Here is an 18,467-nt window from a genome sequence, read left to right on the forward strand (position 1 = left end):
TAATTAAAGCAGAAATTAACTCTGCTTATAAGATTGAGAAGTCCTTTCCGGGGGATTACCTGCTGTAGGTGGATGCACCCCTAACTGTGCCAGACCGGGTACCACTGACTTCAAACATCTCTGAGTTAAAATATAATATACAACTCTGTGCTTGATTAATGCAAGACACCAACTCCCTGATATTCAGCGTTATTTAACCAGCCAGGAACAGCTCCTGGCCAGTTACATAGTACATAGCTGGCTCAGCATTAATATTCAGCGCAAGTGACTCCTGAATATTAGCGCTTAGCGGCTATATGGAAAATTTAAAGGGCTTGCCAGTTATGTTTAGCAGCCAAATCAGGCCACTTAAATAGCTGGTCTATCTTTGACTGCTATTAACTTAGCTAGCCAACGCTGATATCAACATGGCTGGTTAAGTTTTTAGCAGCCAAAAATAGTCCGGATATTCAGTGCCGGTCACCGGAAATGGCCCTGCATTGAATATCAGGGCTCATCGTCGATTGTGATGTCAGCCCGTGGTCTGAATATCTGGCCCCGACACTCCAGAAACTAAACAGGTGATTGTTCAGCAGTGCCTTGGATACTTAGGAGACCAAGTTTATTGAGAGGGGGGGGGGGGGCACTAATATTCAGGAGTCACTTGCGTTGAATATTAATGCTGAGCCAGCTACGTACTATGTAACTGGCCAGGAGCTGTTCCTGGCTGGTTAAATAACGCTGAATATCAGGGAGTTGGTGTCTTGCATTAATCAACCTCAGAGTTGTATATTACATTTTAACTCAGAGATGTAACAGCGTCTAACACCACCTAAGGTCAAACTACGCGTGGTTTATGCCGGAAATGACCTTAGGCACTGCTGGGCACCTCTGTAGATGCAATTCTCATGAAATATAGGCGCCGGTAATGTAGGCCTGCAAAACCCTGTCCTACATTACTGGCACCTATGTTAGACATAAGCGTGATTCTCTTAATGGTGCCTACGCGTGATTGACACCCAGTTGGTCCCATTTTTGGAGGTGGCAGCTGATGTAGGTGCCATTACTAGAATCTAGCTCTAAGGGCTTAATGCCCTATAGCAAAAGGACCCCTGAGTTTGTACCTGAGGCAACGGAGGGTTAAGTGACTTGCCCAAGGTTGCCAGGACAACAGCAGGATTTGAACTGGGCTTCCCTAGTTGCTAACACACCGTGCTCTGGATTTCATTAACGCCTGGCTGTCAGAATTTTTTTTTTTTTTTTTTTAATGATTCCACTGTATACAATATAGACTGCAAAAATAGGCACAGCTTTAAGTTTTTCCTCAACATCAGATCAATACACTTATGCTCCAAACAGGCATCTGACGCAGCTTCCTCCCAGACAGAGATTCCTATCTAAAGCTTCTGCCGTGTTCTTTCAGGTGTGGCAGTGCGGAGGAAGCATGGAAGTGCTACCCTGCTCCAGAGTCGCCCACATTGAGCGCACGAAAAAACCCTACAACAACGACATCGATTACTATGCAAAACGCAATGCCTTGCGAGCTGCAGAGGTGTGGATGGACGAATTCAAGTCGCACGTTTACATGGCCTGGAATATCCCGATGATGGTACGTGCACATTGTTCTCACCTCGCGCCGTTAAAAGGGATGGGCTTAATGCCATGAAGGAATACCTCTGGGTTCCATAGAATAATGGGGGGAGGGGGGCGTTGCTCTGTGTATATGGAGCAATGGCTCTAACCTCAGAAAGAATGAGCTGTGCTTTTGCTAATATAACATGATTTCAGAAACCAAAAGGGCCCTTTCACTGAAGGGAAGTAAAGCTTGCACTTATCACTGTGTAGATACAAAAATGAATATTTGTCTGATCCCCTGACAAAGTCTGCAGAGAAGTAAGTTTCCATCAGGATCCACAATGAGATACATGCTGTTTGACTGAAGTTAAGTGTAGCTTTACCACCCTCCCCTTCCTCACTCCCTCTTGTTTTAACCGGTTTATGTTTACTTTTCTTAAACACACTTCATTCATTTTGTATAATTGGGCGTCTGTCTTAGTCCATATAACTTGTTTCATATAGCTATGCTTTAATCAAATTATAAATAAACTTAAAAATTTGAAACTTTATGATGAATCTTAATGATTAATAAATAATTGATAGCTATTACTTTACAAATGATTCTATCACACTGGAAATCGAATACCTCTTTTTGGTAGGCTACAGTCCTGATGATTCATAATTATGAATGTAAAGCTAATTCCCTCACTAATAAGAGCTTTACCAATAACAAATGTCTCTTCTCAGGCCTGAATTTTAGATACATTTCAACTGGGTTATACATTGGGTATAATATTTAACTAATGTTTTTCCTATTGTTAGCTTAGATTAGTTTGTGGTGTTATACCATAATATCCTGGTCTCCATAGGAATTGTTTTTATATGGCTTCATATTTATATTAGAGTAGATTGCACGGATGCTTGTTAGTCCTTTATGCATCTGTGATTAATAGGTAAGTATTATTTGTACTGTAAAATTTCCTTTTGATATATTTATTTAATTAATGATACATTTCATATGTTAAAATTTCAATAAAATTTTTTTTTTAATGAAAATGAATAAATACTTGAGGAGGTGGAAGATTTTCTGACCAATGATTTCATGTTTACAGACCAATATATAGCAATATTTTCGAGTTTCAATAATGAACACTAGATTAGCTGCTTGGGTGTCTGAGCTCTTTTTCTCCAATTTGAAAAAGGTTCTGAGTTGATGGTATCAAATGTTTTGGTATTCCCAATGATCTAATGATTGATCAAAACAAAATGATCACTCTTAAATTGATGTGAGCATATTTCATATGTTTTCTCCTATATGATAAAAAGAAGACAAAAGAGGCGACCTGTGATGCTCAATCTGTTTACCGTATTTACCCATATATAGGCCACGGCCTATACATGGGTGTTACAAACCCATGTATGGGGAGCGGCTTAGTTAAATGGAGCAGCCTATATAAAAAATTGTAAACATTCCCCCACCCTGGTACCGTTTTCATAGAAACATAGAGTATGACGGCAGATAAGGGCCGGCGACCCAACAAGTCTGCCCACTCAAGAACCCTCCCTCAACAAATCTGCCCACTCGAGAATCCATCTTATAAGCATAACTCTATAGCTCTCTCACTGGCACGCAGCTCAGGTATCCAGCGGTGCAGGGCAGCTGCGATCTCTTTGGCATCCGGCCTGCCCCCACACCGCTTGCTGAGTGGCTGAGGTCAGTTCTTGCGAGTTTTGGGAGAACTGACGTCGGCCATTCAGCTGGAGACCCAAGCCATGCGACAGCGAGGGGGCTTACGAAAAAGGTACCGGGGGGGATGAATAGAAAAGGCAGGGGAGGTACTGGAAGATAGAAACATAGAAACATAGAAATTGACGGCAGAAAAGGGCCATAGCCCATCGAGTCTGCCCATACCAATGACCCACTCCCTGATTCTTACTCTCCTAGAGATCCCACCTGAATATCCCATTTTCTCTTGAAATCTAACACGCTGCTGGCCTCAACCACCCGCTGAGGCAGCTCGTTCCAATGATCGACCACCCTTTCGGTGAAGAAGTACTTCCTAGCATCACCCCGAAATTTCCCTCCCCTGATTTTCAGCGAGTGTCCTCTGGTTACCGAAGGACCTGTAAGACTGAAGATATCATCTTTCACCTCTATACGCCCAGTAATATACTTAAAGGTCTCAATCATGTCCCCTCTCTCTCTTCGCTCCTCCAGTGAGTACATCCGCAGTTTTTTTAACCTTTCTTCATACGTGAGATCCCTGAGCCCCAAGACCATCCTGGTAGCCATTCGCTGAACCGACTCAATTCTCAACACATCCTTTCGGTAGTGTGGTCTCCAGAATTGAACACAATACTCGAGATGAGGTCTCACCATGGATCTGTACAGTGGCATTATGACTTCAGGTCTTCTGCTGACAAAACCCCTACGGATACAGCCCATCATTTGTCTTGCCTTAGACGAAGCCTTCTCTACTTGATTGGCAGCCTTCATGTCGTCGCTAATGATCACTCCTAAATCACGTTCCACTGTGGTCCTGGACAAGGTTTCACCATTTAGTGTGTAAGTTCTGTGTGGATTTTTTTTGCCTAGGTGCATTACTTTACATTTTTTAGCATTGAAGCCTAGCTGCCAAGTTGATGACCACTGTTCAAGCTGTCTTAGGTCCTGCGTCATAAAGTCGGGCACACTGCTTTTGCCAACTATGTTGCATAGTTTGGCATCGTCGGCAAACAGTGATACTTTTCCTCTAAGTCCTAGGGTCAAATCTCCTATGAATAAATTGAATAGAATCGGCCCTAAGACGGAGCCCTGAGGTACTCCACTCATCACTGCTGACGTTTTGGAGGGGGTACCGTTTACCATCACCCTTTGAAGCCTACCATCTAGCCAATCCCTTACCCATGTAGTGAATGTATCCCCCAATCCCATCGACTTTAGTTTGTTCAACAGCCTGCGGTGTGGGACGCTATCAAAAGCTTTGCTGAAATCCAAATATATAACGTCAAGGGACTCTCCGGCATCCAGATGACTGGTCACCCAATCAAAGAAGTCAATCAGATTAGATTGGCAGGACCTTCCCCTGGTAAATCCGTGTTGATGTGGATCACGTAAATTTTCTTCGTCTAGAATTTTGTCAAGTTCCTGTTTGATCAGTGTTTCCATGAGTTTGCACACTATGGATGTAAGACTCACCGGTCTATAATTTCCTGTCTCTGTTCTGCAGCCCTTTTTGTGGAGTGGAATTACGTTAGCTGTTTTCCAGTCTAGGGGTACTTTTCCCGTGCGCATGGAAAGATTGAAAAGTACGGATAGTGGTTCAGCCAGAACTTCACTCAGCTCTCTGAGAACCCTGGGGTGTAGATTGTCTGGCCCCATGGCTTTGTCTACTTTGAGTCTTGAAAGTTCGTGGTAGACGCTACTAGGTGTAAACTCGTAATCACGAAACAGGTCATTTTGGCTGTCTCTTATTTGTAGTTGTGGACCATTTCCCGGTGCTTCACAGGTGAATACTGAGCAGAAGTATTCGTTTAGCAGTTCTGCCTTGGTAGTATCAGATTCTGCGTAGTTTCCATCTGATTGCCTAAGGCGTTCTATTCCATTTTTGTTTCTCTTCCTGTCGCTAATGTACCTAAAGAAGGATTTGTCCCCTTTTTTAATGTTCTGTGCTAGATCTTCCTCTGTTTGAAGTTTGGCTTCCCTGACTGCCTTTTTGACAGCCTTAGATCTGGCCAGATAGTCTTCTTTTGCCTCCCTTTTCCCAAGATGTTTATAGGTGATAAATGATTCTTTTTTCATTTTAATGAGGTCCGAAATTTCCTTGTTGAACCATTGTGGTTTTTTGTTTCTCCGGCGTTTGCTTACTGTTTTTACGTAGCGGCTAGATGCTTCGTTCAGGATGGATTTTAGATTTGACCACATAGTTTCCGGATTGTCAGTTTCTGCATGGTTTTGCAGCTCTTGATGGACAAAGTCTCTCATGTGTTCGAAATCTGCCTCCCTAAAGTTGAATACCCTCGTTGCTGTGTTTGATTTAGAGAAGCCTTTCCTGAGGTTGAGCCATACCATGTTGTGGTCACTGGAGGCCAGCGTGTCTCCCACTGATACTTCCGAGACACTGTCTCCATTTGTGAGTACCAGGTCCAGTATTGCTTTTTCTCTGGTGGGCTCTAATACCATTTGTTTTAGTTGTGCACCCTTAATGGAGGTTATTATTCTTTTGCTACCGCTCGTAGTTGCTGAGAGGGTGTTCCAGTCTGCATCTGGCATGTTGAAGTCGCCTAACAGTACTGTGTCACCACGCAAAGTGATGTTCTCTATGTCCTCAATCAATTCTTTGTCTTTGTCTTCCTGTTGTCTCGGAGGCCTGTATACCACACCGAGGTAAAGGCATTTTTCGTTCCCTCTGGCCAGGTTTACCCAAAGTGATTCCCCTGTGTATCTAACCTCTGTGATCCTGGTAGTTTTGATATTATCCTTAGTGTATAGTGCTACCCCCCCTCCTGATTTGCCCTCTCTGTCCCGACGAAGTAGATGGTAGCCTGGTATAACCATATCCCACCCATGTGAGTCTGTGAACCAGGTCTCGGATATCGCTACTATGTCAAGGTCAGCATTCCTTATTTCTGTTTCTAGTTCCAGGATTTTGTTGCCCAAGCTGTGTGCATTAACATACATTGCTCTCCAAATTTGTGATGATATGCCTATCCCCGTTAGTGTGGCTCTTGTTTTTTTGTGTATACTATGGGTACTTACATTAGGCTCAGAAGTGTGGATAAGACGCGGCTAATACCATGGGGTGGCTTATCTTCTGTTTTTTAAACACAGGCCGCTCTTTTCTGCGGCCTATAAATAGGTGCGGCCTATGCAGAGAGGCAGCCTATATGTGTGAGTGGATGCGTGAGATTGTTGCCATTATAGTGATCAGGCTTCTAACAGTGTCTTAATTACCATCTTTTTCGATAAGAGACATATGCGATAAATTGTACTCCATTGGAAACAAGACCCCCTGAGGCAGGCCTTACGGCCGAAACACATACATGTCGGGTCTTAATAGTGAATAAACAGATTGAGCATCACAGGTTGCCTCTTTTGTCTTCTTTTGTTCTACCTTGAGGAGTTAGAATCTCCTGTATTCGTGTATAATTCTCCTATATGATCACATTTATGTTGGTTTTTAGATGCAAAAATGAATGCATGGTAAGTGTGAAGCTTATGCGTTAACTGTAAGAGGTGTTCACAGCATTTTTCCATGCAGATACCACACAGGGAAGCTCTATATTCTGCTTTAAAATCCAAACATGATGATTGTAATGAAATTAATTCTAATCGTGAGCGCCATGCAAGACAATTCATTGTGGGTCTGCACAATCACCTGTAGCTAGCCACTGTAGTTTTGAACAACCTGAATTATAACAGTTTTAACATTGGCTGGTCCCTTTCAAAAACCCATGGAGGATTAAAGACAACTGACACCAAACCCTCCTCCCCCCTTCCCCTTTTATGAAGCTGCGTTAGGCTTTTTTATCACCGGTGTTAGGCTTTTTTTATCACCGACCATGGCAGTATTAGCTCTGACGCTCATTGGAATTTTTTGAGCGTCAGAACTAATACCGCCGTGGCCAGCGATAAAAAAAAGCGTAACACCGCTTTGCAAAAGGAGCCCTGAGAGATTTAACTGCATAGCCTTTCATCTCAAACTGAAAATTTGCTTAAATCTAGTCAGACAAAATTTGCCCAGCTAGAGATAGGCCAGCTATTTTTCTGCTCAAAGTTAACGGAATAATTTCATTGAATAGTGTTGAAAATCAGTGCTAATTGGCTCAATTCTATCCTTGAAGCCAGCCATGGCTTTGGCCCCTCCCTTTTTTTAGCTGGATAAATATATTCATTCTGAATATTTAGCTTGTAAAATTTAGCTCATTAGATGAGAGGCATTTTAACTAGTTGTAATTAACCAAGCTATCTCTCAATATGAACCTAAGACTTTTGAAGCTCCTTCCTTATTTGACAGGTTGTTTGTTGTTTTTTTCTATAACCTATATTTTAAATCCTTTTAACTAATGCTACTTGAAGGAATGGTAGCTGACCTGGAATTACTGTACTGCATTAGCGACCCATGTTAATGGAAAAGGTGCTACAGCGATTAGCTTTCTTTCATTCCACAGTAACAGCACAGTACTCAGTGGAATCACTGTTGCCATTCACATTACCAGATGTGCTTGTGTAAGAACATGTGCCCCTAGTTTAGGCAGAGCGCTTTAATGCTTCTATTCCTATACAGGTCTGATGCTATCAGGAAAAGTGCTCCATTTACAAGAAAGAAGAAGAATCAGGCCATCTGCTCCCTTCTCCCTATTTCAGTGCACAGGCCCTGACTAGCATGGAAGGGCGGTGTAGGATTACCAGATGTCTGGAAAAATCCGGACATGTCCTTTTTAGAGGATTGTCTGGGTTTTGGGAAGCCCTGATCTCACGACCCTATCTAGAGGGACTCTGAGCACATGTGGATAATGTCACACACATCCACACATGGTCAGAGACCCTCCAGATGCGGCCCGGAGATCAGAAAACAAAGACAAGGCTTTGTGGGGTAGGGCTAGAGGTGTAATGGGTGGGCTAAAGGTGAAGTGGGGTGGAGCTGGAGGCAGAACAGGGCGTGGTTAGGGCCAGAACGGGGCTGGGCCATGTGTCCGGGCTTCTCCGGACAAAATCTGGTAACCCTAGGCCAAGGGTCTCAAAGTCCCTCCTTGAGAGCCGCAATCCAGTCGGGTTTTCAGGATTTCCCCAATGAATATGCATGAGATCTATGTGTATGCACTGCTTTCAATGCATATTCATTGGGGAAATCCTGAAAACCCAACTGGATTGTGGCCCTCAAGGAGGGACTTTGAGCCATTGGGCCATCACACCAGCAGACAGGAAGTAATGTCACAAACGTCGAACAATGCAAGAGCAACTTTCTTGTCCCAATTAACTCCATTTACCACTTACTATATGTATGTCTTTAAATGACTATAACACAACATAAGAATGCTTGATGTCATCACACATCCTTATTTTTATCAGTAGCAGTCTCCCAGATCCTCAGCGGTTCCACCACACACAAAATATATCTCATAGCATGTGGCTTTATGCACCAACTCGTCACTGGATCTATTTATATTACTTTTTTAATTATTTACTTTCATTTACTTAATATTTATGTACTGAAAGTACTTAACTGTATGGTCTCGCTGTCTCACTGGGATATTTACACCAACATGTTTCACCCATTGAACTTTACGTAGGTTTTTTCAAGGCTACTATTCCCTACAGCAGAAAAGAGAAAACACTCTCAGTCTCCAATCAACCCATTAACCCCTATTTCATTTCTTAAATGCATAAATATTTGTTATTTAGAAATAATGCTTTAAAAATCCCAAAACTGCCCACTCTTCTTACCTAGATTACTTTAAGCCATTCCAACAGACCACAGCATCTAAGGAGAATGGCGGCCATAACTTCCTCTCTTAATTTAAGCTCGCCATTAGTTAAATGCCTTTAAATGACGGCATTTGCCACTGCCAGTGAAAAGTTGCACACTTGTTTTTTACCCAGGCAGTTTCTTTCTGCTCCTTTGGACTTCCAACGCAATCAGAACCAGGAGTGGAATCTGACATCTTGAGTCTTCATTTACAACTCTATAGGGATTTTCTACCCTGTTTTATATTCCCCTCTCAACTTATTTTTGTTCAGTCTTTTAAGTGATAGGACTTATAAAGGGGGCTCTGAAGCAGAGGACCAAATCCAACCACTAGGAGTTGTTATTGCGTTGATGTCTGGACCTTCCTCCTCTCCTGAGGCTATTAACACTGATGAAAAACTAGGCAGCCCTTTGTTTCTAGAGAGTAAATCAAGCTTTTGAGAATATAAGAACTGAAACATCCTTTGAGCATTTTCTCACTTGCATACGGCTCTGCAGAAATTTTGCTAGTGTGAGACTCTGCAGGTTGTGATCCCTTTCTTATTTAGTCAACATTAGAACTGCCCAAAGATAAACAGTCATATGAGTTTTTAGGACGACATAACATGAAATAATTTTTCTGGAAGGGACATACAATCACCTTTGAATAAGTCTCTTTTGTTGGCCCAATGAAATGAAACTCTAGCAGCAAAGTATAATTATTTTATACATGGGTTTTTCAAAAAGGTCTCTCACTTTCATATTTTCATGGGAAATGGTTGGGATGGGAGAAGTGGTAAGAGGATTTATCATAGAATACCATGTGACTAGTCAGGCAGGAAACAGGGTGATTATATGGAAAAGTGATGTCATTTACTTTTGAGATTTAACATCATATAATCGATATGGCAACTAGACTTATTCACTGCAGAAAAGAGAAAATTCTAGTGGTTCTATGATGTGATGGCATAACATAGAGAAGTTTTTCATGCTATAAGAAGGATGCTATGATCTTATGAGGGGAGTATCTTTAAAGGGGTTTGGCCTGCACATACTCATATTCTGGCAGGAATAAAGTCTCACTCATAAGCCAGGATTGGCCAAGTGAATTTCTTTATGATTCCCAAAGAGAACATTGTCCTGAAGTTAGCAATGTGCTAAAATGAAAACACTGAAGATAAGGAATTCATGGTGGAGTGGAGCTTGTTGACTCTTTCCAAAAATACTAGGACTAGGGGACGTGTAATGAAGCTACTAAGTAGCAGATTTAAAACAAACTGGAGAAAATATTTCTTTACTCAACATATACTGTAATTAAACTCTGGAATTTGTTGCCAGAGAATGTGGTGAAAGCAGTTAGCGTAGCAGGGTATAAAAAAAAAGTTTGGATAATTTCCTAAAAAGAGAAGTCCATAAGCAATTATTAAGATGGCTTGGTACCAGTCATGGTACATGGGATTGTCATGCCATTGGGGCTTGCACACATCTGAGAAGCTGAAAGCTTTGCCGTCGGTAGTTTCACCACCAGCAGAGCTCCCAAGGTGGGCAGGTTTCAGCAGAAATGTCAGACTGGGCAGCAGCAGATGGGCAGTGTTGGAGGTGGAAGATCGAGTTTGATGCGACAACATCAAATTTATACTGCGCAGAAGAAAGGCCCAGCAATCTACTTCTGTATTCTGCCACGAAAACTTGATGATCATCATCAAGTCACTAGGATTCGAACACAAGTCAATGGCCCCTAACAAGATAGCTTGGGGAAATCTATTGCTTATTCCTAGGATAAGCAGCATAAAATCTGTTTTTCTCCTTGGGATCTTGCCAGGTACTTGTGACCTGGGTTGGCCATGGTTGGAAAGAGAATACTTGACTTGATGGACCTTCAGTCTGTCCCAGTATGACAATTTGTATGTTCTTATGTGAGCCAAGTGTAGGAAAATCAAGCCATTGTGAAATCACTGAGGAGGCTGCTTCTTAGACATTGGTGGAATGAGGCATTATGACATCACAATCTCAGCTCTGGAATGTTGCTGCTCTTTGGGACTTAGGTTGGCCACCGTAGGAAATAGGATGCTGGGCTTGATTGACCTTCAGTCTGTCCCAGTATTGCAACTCTTATGTTCTTATAAAATATCAGTGGACTGGAATTTTCAATCTCTCTTTCTTTCTCTGTTTTCCAGAACCCAGGAGTAGACTTTGGTGATGTCTCTGAAAGGATAGCATTAAGGGAACGTCTGCAGTGCCGCAGCTTTAAGTGGTATCTGGAAAACGTCTACCCAGAAATGAGAGTTTACAATAATACCATCACTTACGGAGAGGTATGGCATTGCTCCATGTACTTTTCTTGTCACTCGACCAAGGCATGGTCAGTTTGATAGCCATTTGCATGAAGTACTTTTATACTAGAATGCTTGTAAAATCAAGGTTGTAAGACTGATAATATTTCATGCACATTTCTTAAATAATAAGACTGCCCTCTTGTGAGTTGGATAGGGGCTTTAATCTAGGTCAAATGAAAGTGAATGTGGTCTGCTACTGTATATTCATGTATATACATAGTACCCAGGAAAGTATGGGGATAAGACTCAAGGGACCTTGTTAACTTCAACTTACAAGTATTGACACTTTTATTTAAGTTGCATAAGCAATGTCTATCAGGGGATGGATGGTGTACATCAGACTTTAAATCAATATGGAAGCAGACCTGCCTAGACTGATTTCTTTGAAGCTGGGGCTCTTATCTCCATCTGCAGGACCATCCCGCTTGACTGTATGTTGCACAGGGCATGATTCCAGCTCAGGATGCTCCTGAACGTACACCTGCATCACCTAATTTATGCATGGAGGAAACATAAAAGAAAGATAGAAAAAATGATCAATTTATAGCAGTGGTCTCAAACTCAAACCCTTTGCAGGGCCACATCTTGGAATTGTAGGTACTTGAAGGGCCTCAGAAAAAAATAGGTGATTTCTTATTAAAGAAATGACAATTTTGCATAAGGTAAAACTCTTTATGGTTTATAAATCTGTCCTTTTGGTTAAGTTTTAATAATATTGTCATTTATAGCTAATGAGACATATGATCAAGAAACTGTTTTATTTTACTTTTGTGATTATTGATAAGCCATACCGAGGGCCTCAAAATAGTATCTAGCGGGCTGCATGTGGCCCCCGGACACGCAAGTTTGAGACCACTGATTTATAGGGTAACACGGCTATAAAAAGTTTCTGATTGCTTGTGCAGTACAAGAGTAAAGGGGTGTGTGTGGGGGGGGAACAAACACCTCTTTCATCATTTCATGTCCTCAAAGTCTAATACTTATGATGTCATAACAGAGCAAACTGCTGCAAGCTGATGACACCATAATGTACTTTTAGGCATTCATTTTCAACAGTGCCGACAAGAATGGCAAATGGTCCTTTTAAAATTGTTAAATTTAGTGGTCAAGCCATTTCAAATTGAATTCACTAATTATAAAAAGACTAAGAAACCATGTACAGTGGTGGCCTCGCATAACGGACGCCTCGCACAGCGAACGCTGCGCACAACGAACTTTATGTCGTGATTTCGTACAACGGACTTCGTTTCACACCAACGAAGTCGCCCGAGCTGCATCCTTCCGGGGTTCCTTCTCCTTACCTGCCCTGTCGCAGCACACAGCCGAACGGAAATCTTCCCGATGTCAGCGCTGACGTCGGAGGGAGGGCTTAAGCAAAGCCCTCCCTTCCTCCGACGTCAGCGCTGACATCAGGAAGACTTCATCTCTCGAGGAACCTACAGTTAGAGCGAAACGGAGACGCTCCGTTGAGCGTTTAATCATCAGTTGCCCTGGGCCCCGGATAAAAGCTAAGTACTAATAGCCAAATACTTTTTTGCTTTATAAGAATTGAGAAGTGTCTACGAGTAGGAAGAAGGCAATGGCGAACGAAAGAGGGGGGGAGGGGGCGGTCCGCCTCGAAGAATGTGCACAGCTGGTCAGGTCCCCCGATCGACCGACAACAGGCCCGGCCGACAAACCTCCCTGCCCTGTAGCCGCGAATCTAAATTACCTCTTACAGCAGCTTCAATAATCCAGCTGCTGTAAGAAGATAATTTAGATTCGCGGCTACAGGACAGGGAGATTTGTCCGACCGGGCCTGTTCTGTTGTCGGTCGGGTGCAAAAGCGCCACAAAGGTGGAGGCAGGGAGGGAGGAAAGGTGGAGTGGAGAAGAAAAGACGCTTAAGGGGGGAGAAGGCCCCTGAAAGCACATGTTGGAGCAGGGGATGAGAGGGAGGGAGAGAAGGGGAAATATTGGACAAGGGCAGAAGGGATGCTAAATCATAGGGTGACAGGCAGAGAGAACAACAGGAAAAAGAGTGGAAGCAATCTTGAACCCTGAGGGTGAGGGCAGAGAGAGGTGGTGAGATGATTGATCATGGGGAGAGGGACAAAAGGGAATAGAGATGGGATAGGAAGATAGTGGAAGTAAAAGGACAGGGAGATGTATGTTTTTAGATGTATCTAAATAAAAATAATAACAAAAAATTTATCTTTTTTATGTCATCTTAGCATATTTTATGCTGCAGAACGAATTATTTTTTTTTACATGTATTCCTATGGGAAAACGCGTTTCACATAACGAACGTTTCACATAACAAACTTGCTCCTGGAACCAATTAAGTTCGTTGTGTGAGGCACCACTGTACAACTTTCTTCAAATTAGTCCCTTATGTTTTTACTCTATATCTTCTATCTATATACCCCTTCTCTGCTTAACCCTATGCTGTCTATTAAAATGTTTTATCATGCATTGTGTTGACATTGTAATGTAACATACTATGCCACACGTATTGTAATCTGAATATTTGTTTACTGCTGTAATTGTCTATTGCAAACCTATGACTTATTGTTGCTGTACACTGCCTTGAATGAACTCCTTCAAAAAGGCGGTAAATAAATCTTAATAAATAAAATATATATATATCCTATATAATAAAATGCTAGCCACGCATGCGCACTCAGACCTGCATGATCTGTGATCCCTGATCTGTGATCCGTAGATCCGTGGTCAGAGTGCATATGCGGCGGCCAGATCAGGAAAGCACAGCCGGCGACTCCCCCCTCCCGCCCTTACTCACCGCCAAAGCCACCACCGCCAAAGCCTCCTCCTTCTCGCCGGCTCACCTGCGTTTAAATTGAGAAAAGCGCTGCACCGCGCTACCGCTGGCTTTGCCCTCTTCTGTCCACTGTGGCCCGACCTCTCTGACTACTTCCTCTTTCCGCTAGGGTTGGCCGCAGTGGATAGAAGACGCTGAAGACAGCGGTAGCATGGTTCAGCGCTTTTCTCACATGGGAAGGGGGCGGCGGGAAATGCTGCTTCTGCACAGGGAAGTGTGTGTGTGGGGGGGGAAATGCTGTTTCTGGACAGGGAAGGCCAGGAAATGCTGCTGTTGCACAGGGAAGGGTGGGAAATGCTGCTTCTGCACAGGGAAGTGTGTGTGTGGGGGGGGGAAATGCTGCTTCTGCACAGGGAAGGCCAGGAAATGCTGCTGTTGCACAGGGAAGGGTGGGAAATGCTGCTATATTCTAGCACCCATTAATGTAACGGGCTTAAACACTAGTATATATATAAAAGTATGAGGATTTTCTCATGTTAAAGATACCCCTTGAGCCGAAAAGAGACCTGTCCTCTTGGAACTTTTAGGACACTGAAATCAGCAGCATTATCTTATTTATTGCAAGTCACCTTCTCTTGCAAATATAAAGACCATCTGGCAGCCCCTCTGAAATGGCAGGGCCTGCAGTGAGATAATCTGAAAGAGCCGGCCATACATTTGGCAAAAGACACCTTCTAAGGCAACTTAAAGCAATTGGCTTTTGTTTGCAATTAGGTACGTAACAGCAAAGCTAGTGGCTACTGCCTAGATCAAGGCTCAGAAGACGATGACAAAGCCATCCTCTATCCCTGTCACGGGATGTCCTCTCAGGTACAGTAATCCTCACAGTTCTTTTGTTACTCGATGCATGTTGTTCAAGCATCCACCATTTCTATGTTTCTATAGGATGAAGTTAAGAGGTGATAAGCTCCGGAGTAATCTAAGGAAATACTTTTTTACAGAAAGGGTGGTAGATGCGTCGAACAGTCTCCCGTAAGAGGTGATGGAGACAGAGACTGTGTCTGAATTCAAAAGGGCCTGGGATAGGCACGTGGGATCTCTCGGAGAGAGAAATAGATAATGGTTACTGCGGATGGGCAGACTAGATGGGCCATTTGGCCTGTATCTGCCATCATGTTTCTTTAACCATAAAGCTCTATGACCTCACAATGCAAGTGTTAAGAGCCTTAACCAATAGGGAAGAGGGGGAGATAGTAAATGCTGCAGATGGGCAGACTGGATGGGCCATTTGGCCTTTATCTGCCATCATGTTTCTATGTTTCTTTCTGTGAACAAGTATTTCCTGATGTTGTTTTTAAGTTTAACATCTGATTTCATTTTTAATTTGATTTCTCATTTGTTGCACCATCTTACATATTAAGCATTAAAGTGGTTTACAATACTAAGCTGGGAATGCGCTAGCATGTTCTTACCATAGCTGGAAATGCTGTACCTTGGGGTACGCTCAGGCATCCCACAGTAATTTTGGGATCAGCATATGCTACACACATGCTAAAACCTAAAACTGATTTTTAGTGCTGGAGAAGAGTCTGGTGGCGGAGAGTGGGCATGCTCTGCATTAACTGGTTAGTGCAGCAACAGTGCTGCACGATAACCGATTAGTGGGTGGTTAACACTTGAGCCCTTAGGCCGAGATTCTATAAATGGCATCTAAATTTAGGTGCTTAGATCTGCGCACCTAGCCGATCTAGGGAACTAACAGGCCCTTTTTCAAAGGTGCTAACGCGTTTTAGCACAGATTTAGCGCAGGGCCGCCATCAGGGCAGTACCACCAGTCCTGCATTCAGGGGCCCGGAGCTGACAGGGGGCCCGGGCTCCCCCAGGATCCTAGGCCACAGTCTAGGGGGAGGGGCGGTCCGCCCCACGTGGACAGGAGAGAGCTGGACGGGGGACCCGCGGAATTCAATACATCTCGAGCCGCGAGGCTCGTCTTCTGTTCCTGCCTGCCCTGCCGCTCACAAATAGCCGATCGCAAGTGTTCTCCGATGTCAGCGCTGACGTCGGAGGGAGGGCTTAAGCAAAGCCTGCCCTCCGACGTCAGCGCTGACGTCGGAGAATACTTCCGGTCGGCTATTTGTGCGCGGCAGGGCAGGCAGGAAACAAGACAAGCCTCGCGGCTTGAGCTTCGTTTTGCTGAGAAAGTTGCAAAGATGGGCTGGGAGGCAAACGCTGAACACAAAAGGGGGGAGGGAGTGCGTTTTGGACACAAGGCATGAACTTGGGAGAGAGGAAGGGAGGGAAAGAGATGCTGAGGTGGGGGATAGAATGGGTTTTTGGACACAGAAGGCATGGACTTAGGAGAGAAGAAGGGAGGGAAAGAGATGCTGAGGTGGGGGAGAGAATGAGTTTTTGGACACAGAAGGCATGGACTTGGGAGAGAGGAAGGGAGGGAAAGAGATGCTGAGGTGGGGAGGGAATGGGTTTTTGGACACAGAAGGCATGGACTTGGGAGAGAAGAAGGGAGGGAAAGAGATGCTGAGGTGGAGGAGGGAATGCATTTTTGGACACAGAAGGCATGAACTTGGGAGAGAGGAAGGGAGGGAAAGAGATGGTTGTGTACACAGGGGAATAGAAGAAAGGAGAATTTTTGGTCATAGGGAGGGAGGTACAGATAGTGGCATACTAGGGTGGGGGGGGGCGGTCCACCCCGCCCCTGGTTTACTTCCCAAGGGGGTGCACAGCTGGCTACCCTCCAGTGTTCTCCCTAGGTCACTTGAGTGCCACCGCCGCCATCGGGAACAGGCCGGCGCCAAGTTCTCCCTGCTTTTCCCTGTGGGGCCGGCCAACTCTCGCCACTCGCGTCAATTCTGACATCGGAGAGGACGTTCTGGGCCAGCCAATCGCTGCCTGGCTGGCCTAGAACGTCCTCTCCGATGTTAGAATTGACGTCGGGTGGCGAGAGTTGGTCGGCCCCGCGGGGAAGAGAAGCAGGGCGAACTCGGCGCTGGCCTATTCCCGATGGCAGCAGTGGCAGCCTATTCCCCAGTGGCGGTGGCAGCATTTTCCCAATGGTGGTGGCATAGGGGAGGGCAGGGAGAAAGAAAGAAAGGGGGGACAGGAAGCCAGAAAGAAAGAAAGGGGGCAGGGTGAAACAAAGAAAAATGGGGCACGGAAAGAGAGAGAGAGAAAGACAGACATACAGAACGAAAGAGGGTGTGGAGAGAGAAAGAAGGGGGCAGGGTGAGAGAGAGAAAAACAGACATACAGAAAGAAAGGGGGTATGGAGAGAGAGAAAAAGAAAGAAGGGGCAGGGTGAAACAAAGAAAAAGTTTGGGGAGGGAATGAGGTCTGGAGGAGTGGAAGCATACAGGAGGCTGAAAGAAGGGAAGAAATATTGGCTGCACAGTCAGAAGAATAAAGTGCAACCAGAGACTGATGAAATTACCAAAGGTAGGAAAAATGGTTTTATTTTCAATTTAGTGATCAAAATGTGTCTGCTTTGAGAATTTATATATGCTGTCTATATTTTGCACTATGGCTCCCTTTTACTAAACCGCAATAGCGTTTTTTAGTGCAGGGAGCCTATGAGCGTTGAGAGCAGCGTGGGGCATTCAGCGCAGCTCCCTGCGCTAAAAACCGCTATCGCGTTTTAGTAAAAAGGGAGGGGAATATTTGTCTATTTTTGTATAGTTGTTACTGAGGTGACATTGCATAAAGTCATCTGCCTTGACCTCTTTGAAAACCCGCGGGATATAAATGATAATTAACATTTTCTCTGCGTACAGCGTGCTTTGTGTTTTTAAAATTTTATTGTTGGTAGATCATTTTGACTTGGCCACAAAGGTAAGGGGGAGGGAGGGAGGGGAACTGCTGAAAGACATCTAGTAATCCTTGAAGGCTTGACTGTGCAGGGAATTATTTTTGTAAAATCATATTTTGTTATGTGACTGGCATTATTTAGAAGGTTTGGATAGATTCCTAGAAGAAAAAGGGATTGGGGGGTATAGATAGGTATAGACCATTGCTCAGGCAATGGGCCTGATGGGCCGCCGCGGGTGCGGACCGCTGAGCAGGATGGACCTATGGTCTGCCTCAGCGGAGGCAACTTCTTATGTTCTTATGTAGACTTTAATTTCTATGAATGAATAGAATGAAAATGATATAAATTACTTGCTTGTTTTTATGTGCGTGTGCTGAAGGAAAGTGGAGAGAGAGTGGGCTGAGGACGCTGAAGGGAAATGGGGAAGAGAGAATGGGGAGAAGACGCTGATTTATAAATTGACAATTGTACAGAATATTGTTTCTTTTTTATATTCATCCATAGCTGCATGTTAATGATGGGCTCATATGCACTTATTTATCATCATAACATATACATCATCATTAA

General features: G+C 43.9%; 1 protein-coding gene across 2 annotated transcripts in view; it reads left to right on the forward strand.

Annotated features, from left to right (window-relative positions):
- Nucleotides 1–18,467, forward strand: part of GALNT9 (polypeptide N-acetylgalactosaminyltransferase 9) — a 331,969-nt gene that overhangs the window by 291,277 nt on the left and 22,225 nt on the right. For both annotated transcript variants that reach the window (XM_033953956.1, XM_033953957.1), the window contains 3 exons: nucleotides 1,403–1,588; nucleotides 11,162–11,299; nucleotides 14,855–14,950. In XM_033953956.1, coding sequence (XP_033809847.1) covers nucleotides 1,403–1,588; nucleotides 11,162–11,299; nucleotides 14,855–14,950 — 420 coding nt within the window. The remainder of the gene's footprint in view (nucleotides 1–1,402; nucleotides 1,589–11,161; nucleotides 11,300–14,854; nucleotides 14,951–18,467) is intronic.

This window comes from Geotrypetes seraphini, chromosome 8 (assembly GCF_902459505.1).
Source record: "Geotrypetes seraphini chromosome 8, aGeoSer1.1, whole genome shotgun sequence".
Classification (NCBI taxonomy): Eukaryota; Metazoa; Chordata; class Amphibia; order Gymnophiona; family Dermophiidae; genus Geotrypetes; species Geotrypetes seraphini.